Source organism: Eleginops maclovinus, chromosome 19 (assembly GCF_036324505.1).
Source record: "Eleginops maclovinus isolate JMC-PN-2008 ecotype Puerto Natales chromosome 19, JC_Emac_rtc_rv5, whole genome shotgun sequence".
In the NCBI taxonomy this organism is placed as follows: Eukaryota; Metazoa; Chordata; class Actinopteri; order Perciformes; family Eleginopidae; genus Eleginops; species Eleginops maclovinus.
Window position 1 is genome coordinate 17,563,328 of NC_086367.1, and position 21,994 is coordinate 17,585,321.

General features: G+C 41.9%; 1 protein-coding gene across 1 annotated transcript; it reads right to left on the reverse strand.

Annotated features, from left to right (window-relative positions):
* Positions 1 to 3,547: 3,547 nt before the first annotated feature.
* keap1a (kelch-like ECH-associated protein 1a) lies at positions 3,548 to 21,140 on the reverse strand. The gene is made up of 12 exons (XM_063909272.1): positions 20,716 to 21,140; positions 10,883 to 11,734; positions 10,020 to 10,219; positions 9,740 to 9,896; positions 8,972 to 9,064; positions 8,548 to 8,694; positions 8,330 to 8,436; positions 7,653 to 7,782; positions 7,152 to 7,348; positions 5,387 to 5,592; positions 4,666 to 4,842; positions 3,548 to 4,316 (listed from the first exon to the last, which is right to left on the reverse strand). The coding sequence occupies exons 2-12, from the start codon at positions 11,093 to 11,095 to the stop codon at positions 4,138 to 4,140; spliced, it is 1,806 nt and encodes a 601-aa protein (XP_063765342.1). The 5' UTR covers positions 11,096 to 11,734; positions 20,716 to 21,140; the 3' UTR covers positions 3,548 to 4,137.
* Between the last annotated feature and the right edge of the window lie 854 nt (positions 21,141 to 21,994).

Here is a 21,994-nt window from a genome sequence, read left to right on the forward strand (position 1 = left end):
GCACCGTGTTTCTAGAGGACCCATAGTAGAATCAATTCAGCGAAAGGGGAGCTTGAAACCGTCCACTCACGCTTTCCTCCGAGTCTGAGAGAAACACAGTTGAAGTGAACACACAGACCAGTCGGCTGCACTACATGCTCACAACAGGCAGGCTCCGATCACTAATACAAAACAACAGTAGTCCTTGCATATAATTATAATAACTATATAATGAGAAGATCTTAAAACTTTAGGTCACTGAAGGAATGATAGAGGAATTTCATAATGAGGCTAGATAATCTTTTAAAGTATTGGTCAATATGAACTCACTAGTCAGTGCCACAGACACATCCCAAGAAACATATGAAGACATTTTAACAAAAAAGTGTATGCATGTTTGTCAACACATTAAATAAACATGACTTTTTAAGGTATGTACTGTAATGAATAATTGAATTGTTTGTGTTTGCTATTAGTCGACTTCATAGACTTCTTCTTTACCTCCTGCAGATAACATGAATGCATATGATATTTTAACCGAAAGTGGCTTATGTGATGCTCAATATCGGGGCATATACAGTTCTGAGCGTCCAAAGTGTGCGTGTGAGCTCGTGCATGTACACCTGTGTGCGTGCCTTAAAGGTCCCATAATCAAATGAAACTAGATTTTTTTAATTTATCATATAAACTTGCAGTCAAGTCAAATGAAAATATCAGGATCAATGGAATAAACAAAGTCAATGTAAAATAACTGCTTCTCCTGTAGTGTTCATTAATGTGTACAGCTGCTTCTGAAATGTATGCAGCGGTACTCTTGCTGTGCACATACGCTCTGCTTCCCACTCATTTTGCTCACAAACATTCACCCGTCTGTCTTCTGCTGCTCTTCACTGATCAGCTCCACTGCGTCAGCTGGACGTGCCTTGCTCAAGGGCATCTGTTGACAGAGAGGAGGGCAGCGATAGTCATGCTCACGCTATAAACTGACACCGTCATACATGTTAGCAACACTTAATCCAGGGCAGCAACAGCTCTGAGGGTGAATAAACCCTTGTGCAAGGCGTGTAACCCGGACCTGATGGCTGCTGCATAAGAATGAGAAAGTTAGCTCACACATTTCCTGGAAAATAAAGGTACAAAATGTGTTTCATGTGTTCTTCACAGAAATCTGGCATTATTTAGGGTCAGCTGTCTGACCCTTTAACGTCCATCATGCTGCAACACCTGCTGAATGCATCTGGGTGATCAGCTGACCCTTTTTACAAATCTACATAAAGTTTCGTGTAGTTACAGTGATCCCTGTGACAGGGCATGAATCTCTGCTTCTGTGACTAATTCAGATACAGTATTGGCATTCACATACAGCACTAACATGCATCCTTATTTGAATGTGTTTGTGCGTGCCTCGTTGGGGGGGAGGGGGGGGGCTGCCACGCCACAAGTCCCTCTCACCAATGTCACCTTCATGGGTGGCTCCATCGTTGGAGCATCCTTCAGAATGTAACAGATTAGCTTTGCAGGCAGGGATGTTGATGAGGTCATCACTTCCCAAGGTCACACCTACACAAACCCAGCTATAGGCCCACTGGCGTTAAAGCCCCCCCCCACCCACCACCTCTTCTGATCCTATAGCGGCTCGACTCTACCTCCTGCCTGCATGCAGATCTGAAAAAGGCAGAATAAGCCAAAACCAACAGGATAAGACTTATTGTAATACTCAGACAACTCAAAAACTTGAAAAAGGCTTTACAACAAACTCCATACGTCACTTAAAGTATTTCTAAGCTCCTATAGACTTTTTAATCCCTACATGCATATTTTTGCATCTTGCATAGTTGCAAGATCTGTTATGTCCCAGTTCACCTCCTAGGCCCTGCTGTAGTGCCCTTGAGCAAGGCACCGGACACATCCAATCCCCCCTCCCCATTGCTCCCCGGGTGCTGCACAATAGCTGCCCACTGCTCCTATTACTAAGATGGGTTAAATGCAGAGGACCAATTTCACTGTGTGTGCCCTGCTGTGTGCATGTATGTGACTAATAAAGAGGGTTTCATCCTCCGATTCTATACTATTCTATGTAATGATTTATGAACAGATCAGCTCAGCAGATTTGATCACTTCCTGCAGCCATCATTTTATGTAACATCCAATAAATGTAGCATTCAAGATGACACTTACCAATATTCTATTGCACTTTTTAGACCAGAATTCTGCTGGTGTAACTGTCCAACACTAAGCACCAAAGTCAAAACTTTGTTCACATGATAAATAATAAAGCAAAATGTACAGTCTTTATAGAGGGGATCAGTCTTTCTCAGTCCCTGCAGCTTATCTCCTCTTGGGGTTGTGCAACTGCTCAGCATTAGTGCAGCGAGCATGCAAAAGATGGACAACAGCTACATCTGTATGAACTAATTTTTCTCCACTGATTCTCCATGGAAGGCAAACCTCTCCGCTGTACAGTGCTTCATCTCTTTCTGTAGTCCACTCCCCCCCCCCCCCTCACGAGACAATGAAAGCATTGAGGCAAATCTGTTTCCACAGCCTGTGAATAAGAGACAGCCAGCTTTGTTTTGCACACACACACATATGCGCCAGTGACAGCTAAAGAACAAATGTGTTTGTGAACGGACGTATTTGTGTATCCATGTGTGAGATGCCTGCGTCATGCGTTCGCCATGTGAGTCACTTGCTCTTGTGCAGGGCTTTAAGAAGTGAATAAGAGCCCTCCACTCCCTCTCACTCTCTGGGGCCTCGAACACACAACCAGAGCTCTGCTGCTGCTTCTTCTTCTACTTCATCATCTCTGCTCGTCGTCCAACAGGTTGCTGTGTCAATAATGAACGCTCACAATGTCCAAGAGTCTGAAATTTGAGATGCATTCAAAAGGAGACAAAGAAGCAAACCACAATCACCTGCCTATCTATTATTTCAGAAAGGCAATAAAATAAACATGCATATTTTGACTTCACTATCTGTCAGAAATCTCAACATGCATTTGAATAATTGCTCTGTCCAGAACTGTCTTCTTTGGCGGCCTGCTGGGATAATTGCAGGTAAGCCATGGAGGACATGGAGAGCAGCAGTGCAGAAAGAGAGATAAGTAAACACACAAGTGACGTCTGCAGCTGATGACTAACACTGGAGTGACTACAGTACCCTTTGTCTTCATTCAATACTGCTTAAATAAGGGTGGCTGTGAGTTCTCGTTCTGTCTGTACCAAAACCAGACAATTATGATTAATAAGTATACATATATTAATGTTTCTGTTTGTCAAGATTGGACAGATTTAGATTGTATTGCTTTGATATGTGTAAGCTGGGAGCTCCTTTAGGGTGCTTTTACATGCAAAAACAAAAAAACTGAAATATTTTTATGCACCGCCGTGCAGCTGTTTTTTGACTTATCCCACCATCTAGTGGTAGCACATGTGCTGTTACATGTTGGGGCTTCACACTTGTGTGGATGCATCCTAATAAGTGAGATCACAAGAGGTCAGTAAAGACACTTTGCTAACATGGTGAGGTAATGTGAGTGACAATGATAAAGATATATGGCGCAGAAATACACATTTGATTAACTTTATTTTCAGAAACACAAAATTAAATATCGTGAATGCACGGACAAACAACAAAATCAACCAAATAAAAAAAATGGCAGTTTTTATGTGGAACTGTGTTGGCACAAAACAATGAAAACACATCAGAAAAAGTGCTCAAATAGACAGAGACACAGAGAAGAGGTAGTGATACAACACAGAGTGAGGATTTAGAAATCAGGACACTGAAGGCCATTCACTTTTTAAATTTACCATTTAAAACACTAAGTGATTGAAACAGGTGAGAGATAACAACACTAAATTAAATAGTACCATTATCCAAGATTACATCTGTAGCACCTTGTTTATCGAGAGGTCACTGTCATGCTAACAGTTTTCCCGAGCAGATGTAGAAACATTTTCTCTTCAGCGTTTCTGTATAATCTACATCTGCAGTACTTCACGGGACGATACAAAGGAGATCCATGAGAGCGGGGATGTGTGAGGAGTTCTCATATTGGAATGTTTTTTTTTATTGAATGCACTTAACTCTCTCTTGAAAAGCAGCACCACTTGTATTCAACACTTGAGACTTCAACAGATTTCGTACTCATCATCCTCATGTGGCTCCATCCTCATCCTCCTCTTGTTCTGGCAGGCTGCCGGGACAGGGCTCCATGGTAACAGCGACGCCCATCCCGCTGCGTCCGACGGGCATGTTCGTTATGCAAGTCCATTCATTTCTGTCTGGGCAGTAACACTCAACACTGGACAGGAAGCCGTTCTGGTTAAAGCCTCCTGGATGGACACACACAGGAACACACAAGCAACACGTTTAATGGTGCTGTGAATAAACCAATTAGGGAGCAATTTATTTCTAAGAAAAAGAGTAGTGAAAGATACAAAAAAAAAAAATGTAGTTGATTTATCTATGCAGTTATTTTATCCCGATCTGATATTTGAGCCACACTGAGCCTCCAGACCTAACACTCTACCAATCAGAGGTATTGAATTACTAACAAGTCTGTCTTATTATCGCTTCTACATGCCTGTACGTAATCTAAAAGATCAGAACTGCAAGTCTTGTGTATAAATAACAGAGACATTTCAAAATGACTCTTGTGTTTTGAACAGTGATGTAACTGACCGAGGACAAAGATGCGTCCCTGGTGCACTGTGACTCCGTGTGCACTGCGGCAGTACTGCATGGAGGACCTGGGCTCCCATTGGTTCCTTGCTATATTGTAACGCTCCATAGAACACAGCTGGCTCTGCCCATCATACCCTCCTATTGCATACAGGTGGGAGTTCAGAGACACCAGACCTGCAAAGAACAGAGAGGGAACTTAGTTAGACATTTTGGGAAAGTGGCTTATTCACATTCTTGTGGACAGTCAGCGAGAAGATCAATACCGCTCCGCACTGATGCTGCAACTAAATTATTTTCAATATCAATTCATTTGCAGTTGAGTAGTTATTTCGAAACAGTATATTGAATAGTCGTTTGCTTCAGAAAACTGTGCATAAATGTGAATTCCAGATTTTCAGAGTCCAAGGATATATCTTGTTTAGTCAATTATTTCATATTTACCCAAAGATATCAGGGTAAATATGAAATAAAACTGAGAAAAGTAGGAAATCCTCACGATTGAGAGGCTAAAAACTGCATTTTCTGCCATTCTCCACAAAACGTGCATAATAAATACTGTACAACATGAAAATAATAATAATATACCGCTTAAGTATCTTCAAAATCAGCATATATGCAGCTCATTTATCAACTCATACAATCTTATTTGTCCAATCAGATTGGATCTTATAAAGACAGCAGTACACACACACACACACACACACACACACACACACACCCAGTCCACTGCGTATAGTAGTCATGGGTGCCAGTTGTTGCCAGGTGTTGGTGTCGGGCTGGTATTTCTCAGCAGTGTCCCAGCGGTTTTGTCCATCATACCCCCCCACCACATACAGAACCCCCCCACACGCCGCCACTCCTGCACCCAAACGAGCCACCGACATCGGGCAAACAAAGGACCAGCGATTAGACTCTGGATCCCACCTGAAAACCAAACACAAGTTATGCAGGGAGTGAATGCAGTCTTTGTTTACAACTCGTTAAATATAAGTCAATACAAATGATCAAATGCAGGTATCAGTGCTCCAAAACTTTAAATCATTCAGGGGGCAGTGGCTGTGAAAGGCAACCTTCTCCATCTACACGAGCCGGTCAACTTTAAGTGGATTAGGTTAAGCTGGCGTCCATGTTTGGCAACTATTGACAAGCTTTATTTGAAGCCAAAGAGGTTGTTAAATCACTGCCAGCAGACAGAGACAAGACGGTCAACACGCTGATTAGTATATACTTTAAGATACATGTCTGAACATATATTTTTGTAGGATTACGGTTTTTCGAAACAGTCTTAATCGGTTTTGTGATTAGAGATAGGTGACAGGATTGACACCAAACCTACTGTATATCAGTCCGGGAAGGCAGTCAGGTGAAAGTTGTCATAGCTTAGCATAGAAACCGTTGTTTATTTCTTTTAGTACTGAAAAAATACCTCATAATGTTGGGACTGAATCATGAAGAGGCAGGTTGCATAATGAGTGCGTGTTCCCTGGTTAATGGTTAGATCGGTTCTCAGCACTGGGTGTATTGCAGCTGTAAACTGCTGATGGGAGGGCGGCTGATGTTACATCACATACACGCAAGTTTTGGAATAGGGCCCTTGAGAGAAGCACTAAATGCAAGTCACTTCTTGAGTCAACGTGGTGTCACTGACCCTGTGCTCTGAACCCTAAAATTAATACATGCAGCAAGGCAAATTTCAGTGATAAATGACTATACATTATCCCAACAAAGCACATCTGAACAAGGACGTATAGCTCCCCATTGAACCTCTTACGGGTTGATTGGATTCATTCAGGGCGCATCCTCAAGAGCAGAGACTTTTCTGCCAACCATTGTTACTATAAATGCTCTAATCTCCTTTTGATGCGTTTCACATTGAAATCTTACTTCAACAGCTTTATCAGCTTTTATTATATTTAGCAGCTATTCATGAAAAGGCTTCAAAGTGCCATCTGATGAGGGCTAATATTTCTCTTGTGACCAGCATCTTTTAGAAATCCATACCCTTCAATACAACAAGGGATTGATGTTACATTTGAAGCACATTTCAAAAAAGCTTAAAGTATGATTGTAATTTGTCTTGACTTGAGTTTTTTTGATATTAAGTGATTTGAAACTGATTTATAAGAGCATTAAAACTTCTCCCTGTTTGATGGTGGCAGCAACAAAAGATTTAAAGCATTCCCCGCCAGATCGACATTCCTGGTAAATGTCTCAGCATGTTTTCAAAGAGCCTGTGATGTTGTCTAATTAGGTTAAGTGGAATACCTGCAAACTTTGTGACTGCTCTTTAGGTTGAATGGCAGCTATTCATTTCATGTCTCTCATGCCATTACCCGTACTTACACTGAGGTAAATGCACTTAATCTAAGAATGTGTGAGGAAATCCGTGCTCATTACACTCATCCTAGTAAATAAGATGTCATTAAAATCAAATTACATCTCGAGAGCCTAGTTAAATAAATGAATCTTCGCACACGTCTCACCTCTCCACCGTGTTGTGATGTGTGGAGCCCTGGGAGCCTCCGACAGCATAGATGCAGCCGTCCACCACGCCGACCCCCACCCGGTTCCTTGGGATGTTGAGGCAGGCTCGCTGGCTCCACTGGTTGGTCATCGGGTTGTAGCAGCACAGCGCGCTGGACTCCATGTTGTTTTGCAGCGACAGGTTCCTGCCTCCGACCTGAACAGAGATTATGAAGATCTTGTCAAAAACGTGTCAAAGCAAACTTAAGTCCAGTTAGGATCGACAAGTTGAGGAAGAAAAGCAAGAAAAAGGAAGTGAGTAAACTGTTTACAGTCTTAGATATTACATGTAAGCAGAATTGTGCAAAAAATATAAACTTCCTATTTTTGTATTTCTCATATCGATATGTATATGTATGCACATATTCATGTTTTTGATTGTCATTCAGAAATTAAAACTCTCTGCAATGTTTTAATAATGTGACATTTAATTGGTAGTATGAAACTACTGTGTAACCTACAGTGTAGAGAAGTCCAAACAGCGCACAGGCCCCCAGACCACTGCATGCAGCCCCCATGTCAGCCAGCCTCAGCCACACATTCCTCCGGGGATCATAAGCCTCCATTGAGGCCAGTGAATGCTGCCGGTATCTGAACAGAGAGGAGATGGTTCATTTAAACGCTCTCTTAATTTTAGATGTAAGTACACATGAGAGAAAGACCCACATGGAAAGGTCATCGACTCAATCTGCTTGCTGATACATGTATGCATATATGGTAAAGTTAGATATGTACTTGCACAATTTGGTTAATTTGCAAACAAAAAACGACTGTCCACATGTCCGTCATAAACACATTTGCTACACTGTGCTTTTACACCAGTATTTTTCTCATTTAGATTTTGCTGACAAAAAAGTTGAAAAGAAATATAAAATTAACCTCAAATAACTCAAAAAAGCTCCAGAAGCATCATCTACATGTCCTGAAGTCTAAGGATTGCACTCAAAGAAGTGTACTATTAAAAAAGAAATAAAACATAACATCTTAAAAACAGTTTTGGTCTTCCAAAGTCTGACGCTGTCATGAAAATGGGCCTAGCTAAAATGTCCATCCGTGATTACAGGAAATATGTCACTACTTTGTTGCTATGGTCTTAATAGTGCACATCCAAAGCAAAGAAGTTGAGAAAGATAATTACCCGCCGGCCACATAGATGAGCAGAGTGCCGCGAATAGGGCCAGGAGGTAGCTTCCTCAATGTCATTTCCTGAAAGATTTTAGACAGGAAGTCCTTACAGGAATTGGCCTGGAGGGGAGAAAATGAGTGGGTAACTAAGTGAACATGAATAAAATGCACAATCTCATGTATCTGTTAATTTCCATAACCATCCAAACATTAAATAAGGGTGTAGTCTACCTTGCTGAGGATGGGGCAGGACAGGAGTTGGTTCTTTAGGAATTTAGGAGGCAGTGCGTAGATATGAACAGCGTTCAGGAGGGCGTGCAGGTACTGGGCTCGACTTTCCATATCCCAGCGGACCCAGTCTGTGCAGGCCTTATACACCTGATATGGATTGAATATGGACATGTTAATAAAGTCTGTGCTTTGTTATTTACATCTTGAGACACTCCTGTCAGAATTTTGACAAACAGGATAAGTGCTAAGTATAACCTTTTCAGCATATTATGAGATAATACACAGAAAAATGATGATTCCAAATGTGCAATTTGAATATCAACAACTAAGTTTCCCTTGAAATTACAGCAGAACGATACAATAATTGCAATATTCTTCTTAGATTTCTGCCGGTTTTTTAATAAGGTATTTCAATGCCACACACCTCAGACTCGCAGAGCACCTTGAGGCTGTCCTGGCTGATGAGCTCCAGTAGCTGGCAGTGAGAGAGGCTGAAGAACTCATCTTCTTTCGTCACCTAGGACACAAGAGCACGGTCACATGGAGGGATTTGACTACTGAACTAGATTTTCTTATGCAAAGTTAGTATTATTCAAGGATTATTGTGAGCTGGTAGGTAGGCGTAGAAGAGACAGATGTAGCATTCACACGCTTACATAGGGAGATAAAAAAAATTGCAATGTTCTGGCAAAAAGTAAGCATAAAGTACTGTTGCTGTGATGCAACTGATTTCTTTGCCATGACAACTGGTGACTGCACTGTTCCCACAGTTATCAAAAACACATGAGATCAGCAAGATATAAAGCAGACCAATAGGATGTGCCGATGATATGGCGTGACTAATTAACTTTGCACAAAAAATGGTATAATCTGTAAATCTCTAAACCTTCTTTGGTGACTTATTGCCTGATACGTTACTGTTTACATTAAGACAATCCTCATCTGTGTGACCTGAGGACACAATGAAAGTGCTACAGCTTTGCGGCTGACCGTATGTCTGTCAGGGGCTTTGGCTCACAAGAACAACAATGGCAGGAGTGTGTTAGAGGCTTCATTTTTTCACATACACTACGATTAATAAATAGTACATGTTTCCTCAAATGACAAAAAATTAAGCATTCATAAAAAAAACCTGGCTTGGCTTTATTTCAAAGTGTAACATGTGTTTGCACTTTCTGTACTGGCGTCTCACCTCGTTGAAGTGCGTGTTGATATATTCTCGACTCCGCTGCTGCAGCTCTGAGCAGCCGATCTCCTCAGCGAAGCGGGCGATGCCGATGACATTAGCAGGCTCCAGGTGCTTAGTGAGGAAATCGCAGCATGCCTTGGCCACGTCCTCCATCTGATACCTTGTAGAAAACATCAGAAAAGGCAAATTACTTTACGCCTTGTGTATTCCCAAATGTTTTTAGATGCAACTAATTGGTTAATGCAAAAAAAATCAACACTGCTTTTGGATTCTGTATGTTTACCTCATAGCAGCCATGAGAACGTGCAACACGCACTTCTCTCCCACTGTGATGTGGGAGGTGTAGGCAAAGTCAATAAGTCTTCCCACCACCTGGGGGCAGACATCGCGCAGAGTGACCTCAGAGGCACGACACTCTTTGAAGCTGCTGGTGAACATGGCTCTGAAGTATGGACTACAGGAGGCCAGCACCACCCTGTGAACCTGGGGGAAAATATTTGTATTAGGTTCAACAGGAACATTGCATTCACTTGTTAAATAACTTTAACTTGTATAATGTGAAGGGTTAGACACTATACTGCATGTTGCAGGCAGTGGACTAAACAGTAACCTCACAACTATTTATTGATATGGTCAGATGTTTGGACTTTTTGACAAGGTCTTACTACATGAAGTCAGTGTCAGGGCTCCATTATTACTACTGTGGCAGTACAATTCTTGACCACAACAGTCAAAATTCAACGCATGGATCAAATAAACAGGTAAAAGTACAAGTCATCCTAAGAAATAAAGCCACATTTTAGGGTTTCTGCAAATTAAAATGTCTTACCTTAGTAAGTATGTATTTAAAATGATGTCATTTGAAAGGGTCATCTAAAAAAAACACATTTTAATTCTGCCCAAACTTGGATTCTTTTTTAAGGAAACTAAAATGTTTTCCCTGTTGAGATCACATTCCACTCATGCAATAGGCCTTTCACAGGGTCAAATAATCACATTACACCTGAAGGATCCAAAGTGCACCTGATCTCCTCAAAGACCTAACAGTGTGTCTATTCAAATCTTTTTTGGAATTTCACCAGAAAATGTTTTTTTAAAAATCTGATAATATGGCATGAATTACATTTAATTTAAAGGTGGTCTCACCTTGAAGTCCACCGTCCTTTCCTTGTATGTTACATGCAGCACAAGGTCACACAGCATCTCCTGCCGTCTGAATTCCTCCATGACCTCGAGAGACCTTGAGGCATGGGTTTCGACCGTGTAGTCAAGATATCCTGACCCATGCATCGAGGGGACGGCGATGGCCGAGAAATCAGAGTCCCGTGTGGGCCGTTTCTTCCTCATGGGGCAATGCATTCTTGGAGAGAGGTAGTCCAAATGTTTCTGAGTAATAAGCTGTTCAGTTTTTAGTTCTTATCCCATTGGGGTCTGACTTTCAAATAGGGAAATTCCTTTGGGAAGGCTCCGACGAGCTGATGCAATTTGTTCCTCCATTTTGCATCAAATATAACACAAGTTTATATAAGTTTATTCAGTTTGTAGACATTTCCCAATAATTAGGCACCGGTACTATCCATTGGTGATCTCGGAAACAGCCAGCAGGTAGAGAAAGAAGTCCAGAGAAAAAATCTGTTGCCACATAAAATACATTCAGCTTAAATGTTTCTCTGCACAAATACGGCGGGTAAATAAACTTGCAGACTGATAGTGAACCACATAATACTGCCTCGTCCACAGATCCAGGCTCCAACATGACTGACTGAGCCTTTGAGACAAGATCAGAGAGTTCCCAAAGTACAGGTCAGACCATGATCGTTAAATCGCTGTAGGTCCAGATTTTACAGGATTCAGTCTTTTGAAAGTTATCCATTCTGACATTTCAGAGATTCCTCTGCAATTTACCGGTCCACGTGAAAAAAGGGGAAGTGGTTGGCAAATGTGTGTAACTGCACAATCCAATGAATCGTGGCAAAGACTTCTGTTGTGTTGCTTAACCTGCAAAAAAAGGAAAAACAGATTAAGTTGAGTACAATTAGAAACATTTAGTGGTTTTCGAAACAGCTAATGCAACCAAAAATCTAATGAGAATCAGACGTTTCCCCCTCGTGTGTGGGTGTGCGAGCGTCACACACTCAAGGTTGCACTTCCTTGCAGCTAAAATAGATAAGAAAGATTCTGCTTTCAGCCACAGCTCCGTGCCCAGGGAAGTGGTCTTTCTGTTTTTAGTATGGTTTATTTTGAAAAACATATCCTCAGTAAATAAATAAAACAATTCCTAAGGTAACATACAAGACATACAGTAAGAGGTACGGTTTTCCATTTAACCTTTTCTCTTTTAGGCAAAAAACTTTTGTTGTTATCAAACATCCTGTTTTTCCTGGTCTTAGTAAGTGGAGTTAGACAAAACAAGACAATTGAAGAAGCCACCTCATGCTCTAAGACAATGTGATGGTCAATAGTTTAGGAACCTTATGGTCAAATGATTAAAGCAGAAGAAAAATCGTTTGCAGATTGATCGCTGATGGAAACACATTTCCTTTTTTTCAGTTTCAGCTTCAGTTCACAGTACTTGAAAAAGCTGGATCAGCCCTTCAAAAACAAACTTGATAATTTGTTAATCAGGACCAAATCAAACTCTTCTGCTTCCTTTCTTCAAAGATCTTAGCCAAACAGAAGACTTCAAAAAGAGTCAAAGTGTGTGAGTCACAGAGGAGTGACTGCAGACGGCAGCCATATCCAGAACACACATTCACACTATTTAAAGAAACACACGGTATGAATGAATTCCTGCCAGACACAAGAAACTGATTAACCACTACAACATTTCCTTAAATCACATTTACTGTGTACTTCTACTCACTTTCTGAAGCAAAGAAGAAAAGAAACCACTCCTATTCATCACAGCACGCTGGTGATGTCAAACTGAAACCTGTTTGACTGTTTATCTTAATAAATGTCAAGAAAATAACTCGCTGATAACAGTTATCGGTCTCTGGCGTAATAGGAGAGCATTGAATTAAAATTATACAAACACTCAGGAGGTTTCCAAACACCCCCTTATCTTATTTCTGATTACATCTCAAGGGGTTATACTTTGTTCTTGATAAGCATTAAATAAAAAAAGGTAAATAAAGAATGTGTTACAAAGACCGGTAGGATTTCTGATAAAGATTTCTGATTAGTTATTAATAGAACTGTCATGACAACTACTTTTGTTGACCATATATTTTCCCAGAAATAATTGAGGCTGTTTTAGACTAGGGCTGAACGATTTTGGAAAATAATCTAATTGCCATTTTTTTCCCTCAATATTGCAATTGCGATTTAATATGCGATTATTTTTTCAAGGTCCTCTTCTCATGTATTTTTCAACAAACACAAGCAATAAATCAACCGTGATTACAATCGTGAACCTCGTGAGGTAGCAACAGTAGCGAGGCACGTTCTGCACAATACCTGACGTTGAGCAGCATCTTCCTTTTTAAAGCCAAAATAATTCCACACAACTGACGTGCCGCCCCTCTTTGGTACCAAACTTCCAGCCGTGCACTCTTCGGACGAGCCTGAGGCCATCGTGCAATAGGTTCAAGCGCAGCGTTGACTTCTTTCCCTGCCTGCTCGGCTTCGCTCGGCTCGGCTCGCTCGCAAGTCACGTGACCAGATCACGTGACCAGTCAAATCGCAGCCTTTGCGGTTGGAAAATCTTGTTTTGTCATATCGCGATATTATCGCAAATACAATTAATCGTCCAGCCCTATTTTAGACATTTTAAGATAATGTTATTTGACTCGTAATGATAATAAAGTAACGACATAATAGGACATTAGAAATGTTATGTGAACGCAATATCAGATAACCTATACAATTTTCTTTTTAACAACTTTTTATTATGACCTAATATTATTTTAGGTAATTTAAGACCTACATTATTGTTTTGTTAATTTCTTTGTAAGATTTAAAAAGTATGGTTGCCACCAATAGCGTTGCTTACAAAGATTATGAGCCAACAGCATAACAACATAAGGATCTGTAAGTCCTCAGCAATCAAGAGTCTTTGTGGTAGCCAGTTAGTGTGAAAAATACAAAAAAGAAAATGCTTAGTTTGGAGGTAAGCACCTCGCTCCACTCCACTCCACTCCACTCGTTTCCAATCCTTTAGTTCTCACAAAACAAAAAGGAGAAGCAAGACCAGGGTGAATATAGGTTTTTTCTGTTTACGTTGCAGACAGCTGAAGGAGTTGAATGGCTAAATTGCCACACGGAAGGGGCAAGTTTTCTTTTCGACTAGTACGCTAAAGATTAAGTTTGCTAGCTAGCTGACTTGGAATCGACACCAACACTGTCCAAGAAATATACAGGTTGTGCATCAAAATAGCAACCAGGGTGTTTTGACTAATTAAAAGTGGGGGAGGGGGAGAAAATGATATCAGTGTTGTCAATTACACCTTTACATTTTGGAGAAATTCCTATAACAAACAAGCATGTAAACCCACTATGTAATATCCAGATCATGGTTACATATTATAGCTTATTAGTGATCCAGACAAATAGCTCTCAGATTTCTTGCTTCTTTTTTAAAAACGATTTATACTTTGTAAGTTTGACATTTTGAATTATATTAAATTGCAATGCTTTAAAACTTGCCAACAAATTCCACGATAGAAAGTCCAACTTGTAGTGCGTTTTCCTTAGCAATTTGTTTCTAAATACTCAATAAACGCAATAAAAAGAACGCACGCGAAAAACACTGGTGGTCGAAGTCAAGAGATCATATTGCTGTACAACAGTACAAGAGGCAGAATGCCATGCTGGAAGTCAGTCAGGAGCAAGTATTTGAAGACACTGCAAACCCAGTGTATATCCAGCAAACATGAAATATCTGCATTCCTCAGAGTGTCATTCGCTGCTACGGCTAGAGGTCGAACAAATCAGCTCCGGAGTTGGACAGCAAGAAAAGCCTTCTCCTATGCTGCCTGTTGATTGCATTAGAAACTGTTATAATCAATAACAACAGTTGATCTTTTTAGAGAATGACAAAGAAACAAACAGATCCTACTAGTGATCGTTTTAGAGCCACAGCAAAGTGACAGTTTAATGTTCATTTTATAACTGATCATTTGTTATTGTTTTCTGTATCACCAGCATCGATCAGATATGGTGTTTTACTGAGAAAAGCACAAGGATGTTATTGCCAGTATGTGCTCTTGGAGTGCAGCTTTGCAGAGTTGCGCAGTACAGTCTGTTCCCTCGCCTCTAACTCTACAGTCAGTCAGCCCTTTTTGCTGGTCATATGACCAAAAGTGTTAGACAGAACAGAGAGGGAGAGTGATGCAGAAAGAGGGAGCTCTTGAGGCCAATCTACTGTACAGTGAGCGAAGAAAAAACAAAGTAGGATAGGAGAGACATGACAGGGGTGAAATGACTGAAGATTTAGATTTAGCCTTCAGGTAGAGTTAAAAGCAACATTAATACAGTAGAGCTCAGTTTCCATAAAGGGCCATTGTGCCTGGATATATCAGCCTGTCCAGCTCACCGGATCAGGCTTTAAGGGGGTTAACAGAATTACTGCGTAAACACTGTGCACAGGGCCTGGCTACTATATGAAGCATTGCTTAAGCCTGCAGGAACACAGTGGTTAGTTTGGAGAAGTTTATTGATTTCTATGAACTATCAATGTTTGTGTGACCTAATGTCCTGACTGTTGGCACCACAGGTGGTAGTACTGATTGGTGTTCTTAAATTAGCTCATCAAAAAGAAGACCGTGGCGACACGAGGCGCTTAACTGATCCTTGATCCTGTTAAATGAAATCAGAATGTGGTGTTCATCAGGTGAAATCTGTGAGTTATAGCAGAATTAAATATGTGTTGTTGGCATCAAGGCTGTTTGTTATTCATATATCACAGGCCTGGCTCAGTGCAACATTTTAATAAGAAACAAAAGACGGGGAGAGTTAACCATTTACAGACTATTTCTGTTGGCAGATGGTGGACCGGAGAGCACAGCGGTTTGGGAACACGTCAGCATGTGCAGTCAGCTTTGACCTGAACGTCCAACATGCAGGACTTTGTATAGGAAGTGAGGACACTCTTACTTAACCTTTGAAAATATGTTTTCCAAAAGAAGTGCTGAGCTGTATTGACCAAGCATTTTCAGTTTTGTAAGAGAAGTGCCACAAGCTCTTCTGCCTTGTCATCTTTTCAATGGGGTAAAAGGTTTCTGATAACATGACACGTCTCTTTCACTCTGAAATAAGTGGGGTTTTTTATATGACATATTTAAGGGATATTGAATGATATAGATATTGGTGTTTTCTGGAATTCAATTATTTTTAAAAAGCCTCTGAAGAAATGCAATGGTTAGATACTTCAGTTAAGGGATGCACACTAAATACTGTAACAATATATAATAATAAGACATACAACTGTCCAATTCTTCCTCCTGACCATAAACACACCATATCAGAAACACCTAATATACAGTAACTGCACAAAGAAAGAAAATGTTACTTTTTGTATTGTAATATATTGACACAAAATAAAGGATTGATGTTAAATTCATTAGGTTTCAAGGTTTCAAGGTTTCAAGGTTTTTATTTGTCATATGCACAGCAGATACAACGTATATGTTGGCAATGAAAATCTTATGTCGCGTGCTCCTCCAACAACTCAACATACATGGTGCAAAAGATAAATAAAATAGTAAAAAAGAGAGAAGAATATTTACAATATCAACAATACAGATTTGAGGAGGTGAAATATATATATGTGGAATACATTGAGAGTATTTAAATACTTTACACTGTTGAATGAGGAGGTATGGACAGATGCATATATTATGTATAACAGATGTATATGGCAGATATGTATAATATATAGATATGTGTACTATAAACAGATATGTATAATATATAGATATGTGTACTATAAACAGATATGTATGGCAGATGTGTATAATATATATGTATGTGTGTACTATAAACAGATGTGAGTAGACATTCACACAGCTCAGGAGTTCAGTAGTCTTATAGCCTGTGGTATGAAACTGTCTCTGAGTCTGGTGGTCTTGGTCCGGATGCTGCGGTACCGTCTGCCAGACGGCAGCAGACAGAACAGATTGTTGCTGGGGTGATGGGGGTCCTTTAATATCCTACCGGCCTTCTTCCTACACCGCTGGGTGTAGAGGTCCTCCATGGATGGCAACTCCGTCCTGGTGATGTGCTGAGCAGTTTTCACCACCCTCTGTAGAGTCTTACGGTTGAGGGCGGTGCAACTGCCATACCAGGCGGTGATGCAGCCAGTCAGGATACTCTCGATGGTGCACCTGTAGAAGTTGCAGAGTATCCTGGAGTCCATGTTGAACTTCCGCAGCCTGCGGAGGAAGAAGAGCCGCTGTCGAGCCGTCTTGGATATGACCCTGGTGTGATGTGTCCATGTCAGGTCCTCACTGATGTTAACCCCGAGGAACCTGAAGCTGCTGACTCTCTCCACTGGAGTCCCGTCGATGGTGATGGGTGTGTGTGCTTCTCTCTGCCTCTTCCTGTAGTCCACAATCAGCTCCTTTGTTTTGCTGACGTTGAGATGGAGGTTGTTGTCCTGGCACCAAGATGTCAGTGCTCTGACCTCCTCTCTGTACGCCGTCTCGTCGCCGTCTGTGATCAGGCCGATGACGGTCGTGTCGTCAGCAAACTTGATGATGGTGTTGGAGCTGTGTGTGGCCACGCAGTCGTGCGTGAACAGGGAGTAGAGGAGAGGGCTGAGCACACAACCCTGAGGGGCTCCGGTGTTGAGGGTCAAGGTGGAGGATGTGATGTTCCCCATCCGCACTGCCTGGGATCTGCCCGTCAGGAAGCTCATGATCCAGTCACAGAGGGCGCTGTTGAGCCCAAGGTCCCTGAGCTTAATGATGAGCTTGGAGGGCACAATGGTGTTGAATGCTGAACTGTAGTCAATGAACAGCATTCTCACATAAGTGTTCCTCTGGTCCAGGTGGGAGAGGGCAGTGTGGAGGGTGAGGGAGATGGCATCATCCGTGGACCTGTTTGCTCTGTAGGCAAACTGCAGGGGGTCCAGTGAGTCAGGGAGGGAGGAGGTGATAAAAGTTTTGACTAACCGCTCAAAGCACTTCATGATGATGGAGGTGAGTGCAACTGGGCGGTAGTCATTGAGGCAGATGGGTTTTGTCTTTTTGGGGACAGGGACAATGATGGACTCTTTAAAGCATGTGGGGACTACAGACTGGAGCAGTGACCTATTGAAAATGTCTGTGAACACATCTGCCAGCTGAACTGCACACACCTTGAGAGCACGGCCAGGGATACCATCAGGTCCTGGAGCCCTGTGTGTGTTGATTCTTTTCAGAGATCTACACACATCTGCACTGGTTAAAACCAGTGAGCAGGGATCCTGGGCCTTTGGTGCCTCCACAGCCGGGGGCTTCTCAAAGCGTGCATAAAATGTGTTCAGTTCATCTGGGAGAGATGCAGACACTTCCTCAGCACCACTCGTTGTCCTTTTGTAGTCTGTTATTGTTTTTAGTCCAGACCACATATTTCTGGCGTTGGAGCCCTTGTAGTTCGACTCCACCTTGTCCCTGTATTGTCTTTTCGCACTGCTAATAGCTCTCCGGAGTGCATACCTGGAATTCCTGTACTCATCCAAATCACCGCCGCTGTGCGCGATGGCCCGTGCTTTAAGTTTAGCTCGGACCTCGCCGTTTATCCAGGGCTTCTCATTTGGGAATGTCCGTACAGTAATCCGCGGCACGACGTCATCGATGCATTTGCCGATGTAGCAAATGACCGCGTCAGTGTGTGTGTTTATATCGTCCTCCTCAAACACACACCACTCCGTGATGCCAAAGCAGTGGCGGAGAGCAGAGTCAGACTGCTCGGACCAACGCTGCACTGTCCTTGTCACAGGTCGGTCCCTCTTCAGTCTCTGCCGGTAAACAGGGAGCAGAAGAAGAGATATGTGGTCTGACTTGCCGAAGGGGGGGCGGGGGAGGGCTTTATATCCATGCCGGAAAGGAGTGTAAACATGGTCCAGTGTATTTCCACCGCGCGTGGGGCAGCTGACGTGCTGATAGTATTTCGGCAGGACTTTCTTCATGTTGGCTCTGTTAAAATCCCCGGCCACAATAAATGCGGCCTCTGGCCGTGAAGTCTCTGTCCTGTCGATAATCCCATACAGCTCCTCCAGCGCTGTGTTGTTGTCAGCGTGCGGCGGAACATACACTGCTGTTAGAACAACAGATGTGAACTCCCTCGGCAGATAAAAAGGCCGGCATCCGATCATGATGTGCTCTAGGCTGGGAGAACAGTCCGAAGAAATGATCTCCACATCTGAGCACCAGTTGTTGTTGATCATGAAGCAGACACCTCCTCCCTTGCTCTTCCCTGAGTTTATTGTCCGGTCCTGGCGATGAATGGAGAATCCGTGTGGAGCAATGGCGGCGTCCGGTATCGTGGGGTCGAGCCAAGTCTCCGTGAAAACCAAAACATTACAGGTCTTAATGTCCCGTTGAAATGCCACCCTGCTACGGAGTTCGTCCAGCTTATTATCCAGGGATTGGACATTTGCCAGAAGTAAACTCGGTAGAGGAGGCCTGTTTTCACGTTTCCTCAGCCTGACCAGGACCCCGGCCCGGGAACCTCGTGGTCTCTTCCTCCTGCGCTCCACAGGTAGAGCTCCAGCAGGTAAACACGGAGACTCTCCATTGTTTGCAGGTCGTCGTGGATTATTGCTGTCCACCAGCGACCTGATGTGTAAAAGTTGTTCTCTATCATATTGGATGATAGGGCTCGCTTGGGCGGTTTGCATGTTGCAAAAAAAGTTAAAAACAACCAACAAAGTAAAACAATAAAAACACTAAGATGTGGAGTTGTTGAGGAGCTCGAGACACGGCAGCCATCCTCGGCGCCATCTTGCTTGCACACTTTATGTCACCAACATTCCATTGACCCTGGTTGACAAAAGTGTAATACTTGTTACGTCAGTTGACAGCTCAAAGATAGGTTTACTATACCAGAAGAAGCAAGAATCAGTTAGTTACTGGATGTTTACTAATTGTTATTTTGAATAAATGTTTAGTTGGCTGTAGTTTATTTATAGATAGGCTATTTCATCCTCTTTTTATGCTGAATAATGTTGTGTTTTACAGCAGTGTTTAGATTGTAGGCTGTTTTTACATTTTGTACATTCATGGTTTTTTAAATGATCATTATCCGCCTTTCATTGTCTTAAATATAGTCATTTCAATCTTTTTGTGTTTCAGGTTGCTAGTTATTCAAACCAGATGGCACCCCTGGCTCTAATGAATCATTATCTCCACTTTGTTGGTGTGTTAAAGCAATGCAAGTCGTTATTGCATCCTCCTAGGGTTGCAACCAGCTTTATTTTTTTTATAAATTAGTTCATGAATAGGTTTGTCTATAAAAAGCCAGAAGCCTGCTGGTTTCCTGAAAGAAAATCTTGTTTTGTTTCCAGCACAAAAAAACCCCAAGATCACATTTCCAGTGATGGTAATGGAGGGAAAAGCAGAGTGTCACATATGAGTAGAAGGAACCAGTCAGTATCCATTTTCTGTTATCGAGCTTTAGATAAAATGACTAGTCGTTTCGGCAATTTAAAGCGTTTTGTCAATGAGGATTTTTGACAAGTATGTGTGTCATTATATGAATGACAAACCATGAACAAAACACAACCTGCAAAGTTTCAATTCCTCTTTACGAGTCTGCGCACTGCCGAGGAAACAAACTGAATGGTCGACAACAGAAGTATAAACTACCGGCTACATTAGCGCAGGATATCGTGTACAAAAACACTGCTGTTAGTGTGAGAAGTAGCACAACAAAGTCACGAGGGCTACCGAAGGACCCCCACACACACACACACACAACAACACGATTTGAGTTTTACACTGATTTTTCCTCCAAAGGGTGCGTCCACTCAGCACATGAAACGGACTTTCACTCACCTAAAGACGCATCAGTTTAGCAGCTGTTAAGCTCCGTAACACACGAGAACAACACAGGAATCACTCCGGGGAGTTTTCCGCACGACAGCAGGAGGAGTTTTCCGCACGACAGCAGGAGGAGTTTTCCGCACGACAGCAGGAGGTCCTCCCGGCTGGTTGAATCTTTACGCGATGTCAGGAAACCAGCAGATGTGCAGCTCTTCACATTAAAAGTGTGAATGTGCAGTCGCTGTGGGCTGACTTACAGAGACTGCGGTGCTGCTGCTGCTGCTGCTGGTGGTGGTGAGGAGGAATGTGTGCATCAACATGACTCTGCAACTCTGTAGTTACACTGCTGACACTGTGTGTGCGGGGAGGAGTACGCATGTACCGAAAACTACAGGGCAACAAGTCAAGAGGAGCATTCCTCAAACTGAAACTGAACCACGGCCAGAGCAGGGCTGCTGCTGGGGATGCAGGAAGTATTATATAAGTGTTTAAACACTAGGCTACAGCAGGATCGTTTCAGGAAACACCCGCTTATTCACCCACTCAACACACCCACACTCCTAAACTCTAGGAAATCCACAGCAGTTCCTGAGAAGTCTCACTGATGATTCACGGAGCAATAAATCAAAGTCTGGATCTGCTAGTCTATGTTGATTGATTGTATCTTCCAACAAATAATGTCAATTGTAAGTTTACATTCTGTTTTTAGCTAATCAAATTCTATTTAACAAACTGTTTTTAAAATGTTTTTTTTTTTATGTTTGTCTTATAGTTATGTTGCATTGTTGGAGGAGCCTGGGACTTAAGCTCTCCATTGCCATAACTACACTGCAGCCTTTAATAATAGGACTATTAATCCATATTGAGAGAAGTTATTGCAGTTATTTATATTTGATTAACATGAAGGTAAATAACAGAACTGTAGCTACTATATATAATTATTGAAGTTATAATAAAGGGGTAGGACCATAGAAACATGTGATTTTCTGTACCTTTCTTCAAACTACCATTGGAACTTGTAGTATTTATAGCTCATAAGAATTCATTGCATATGACTGAAAATACCCTACTCAGGATAAATGATCTTTCAAAAGACCAATGAATCGCCTTAAAGCTAAAAAGAAAACACAACTACAACAACAACAAACAACATAGCTATTTATTAGTCGGTGAAAAGTTGCTGTCATGGAGACACATGGTTTTCACAGGATTAGACGTAATGATAAATTGTTCATATCCATGGTCCCTTGCAAAATCTAAATCAAGTCTCCCCTTAGAGTTGACTTTACTG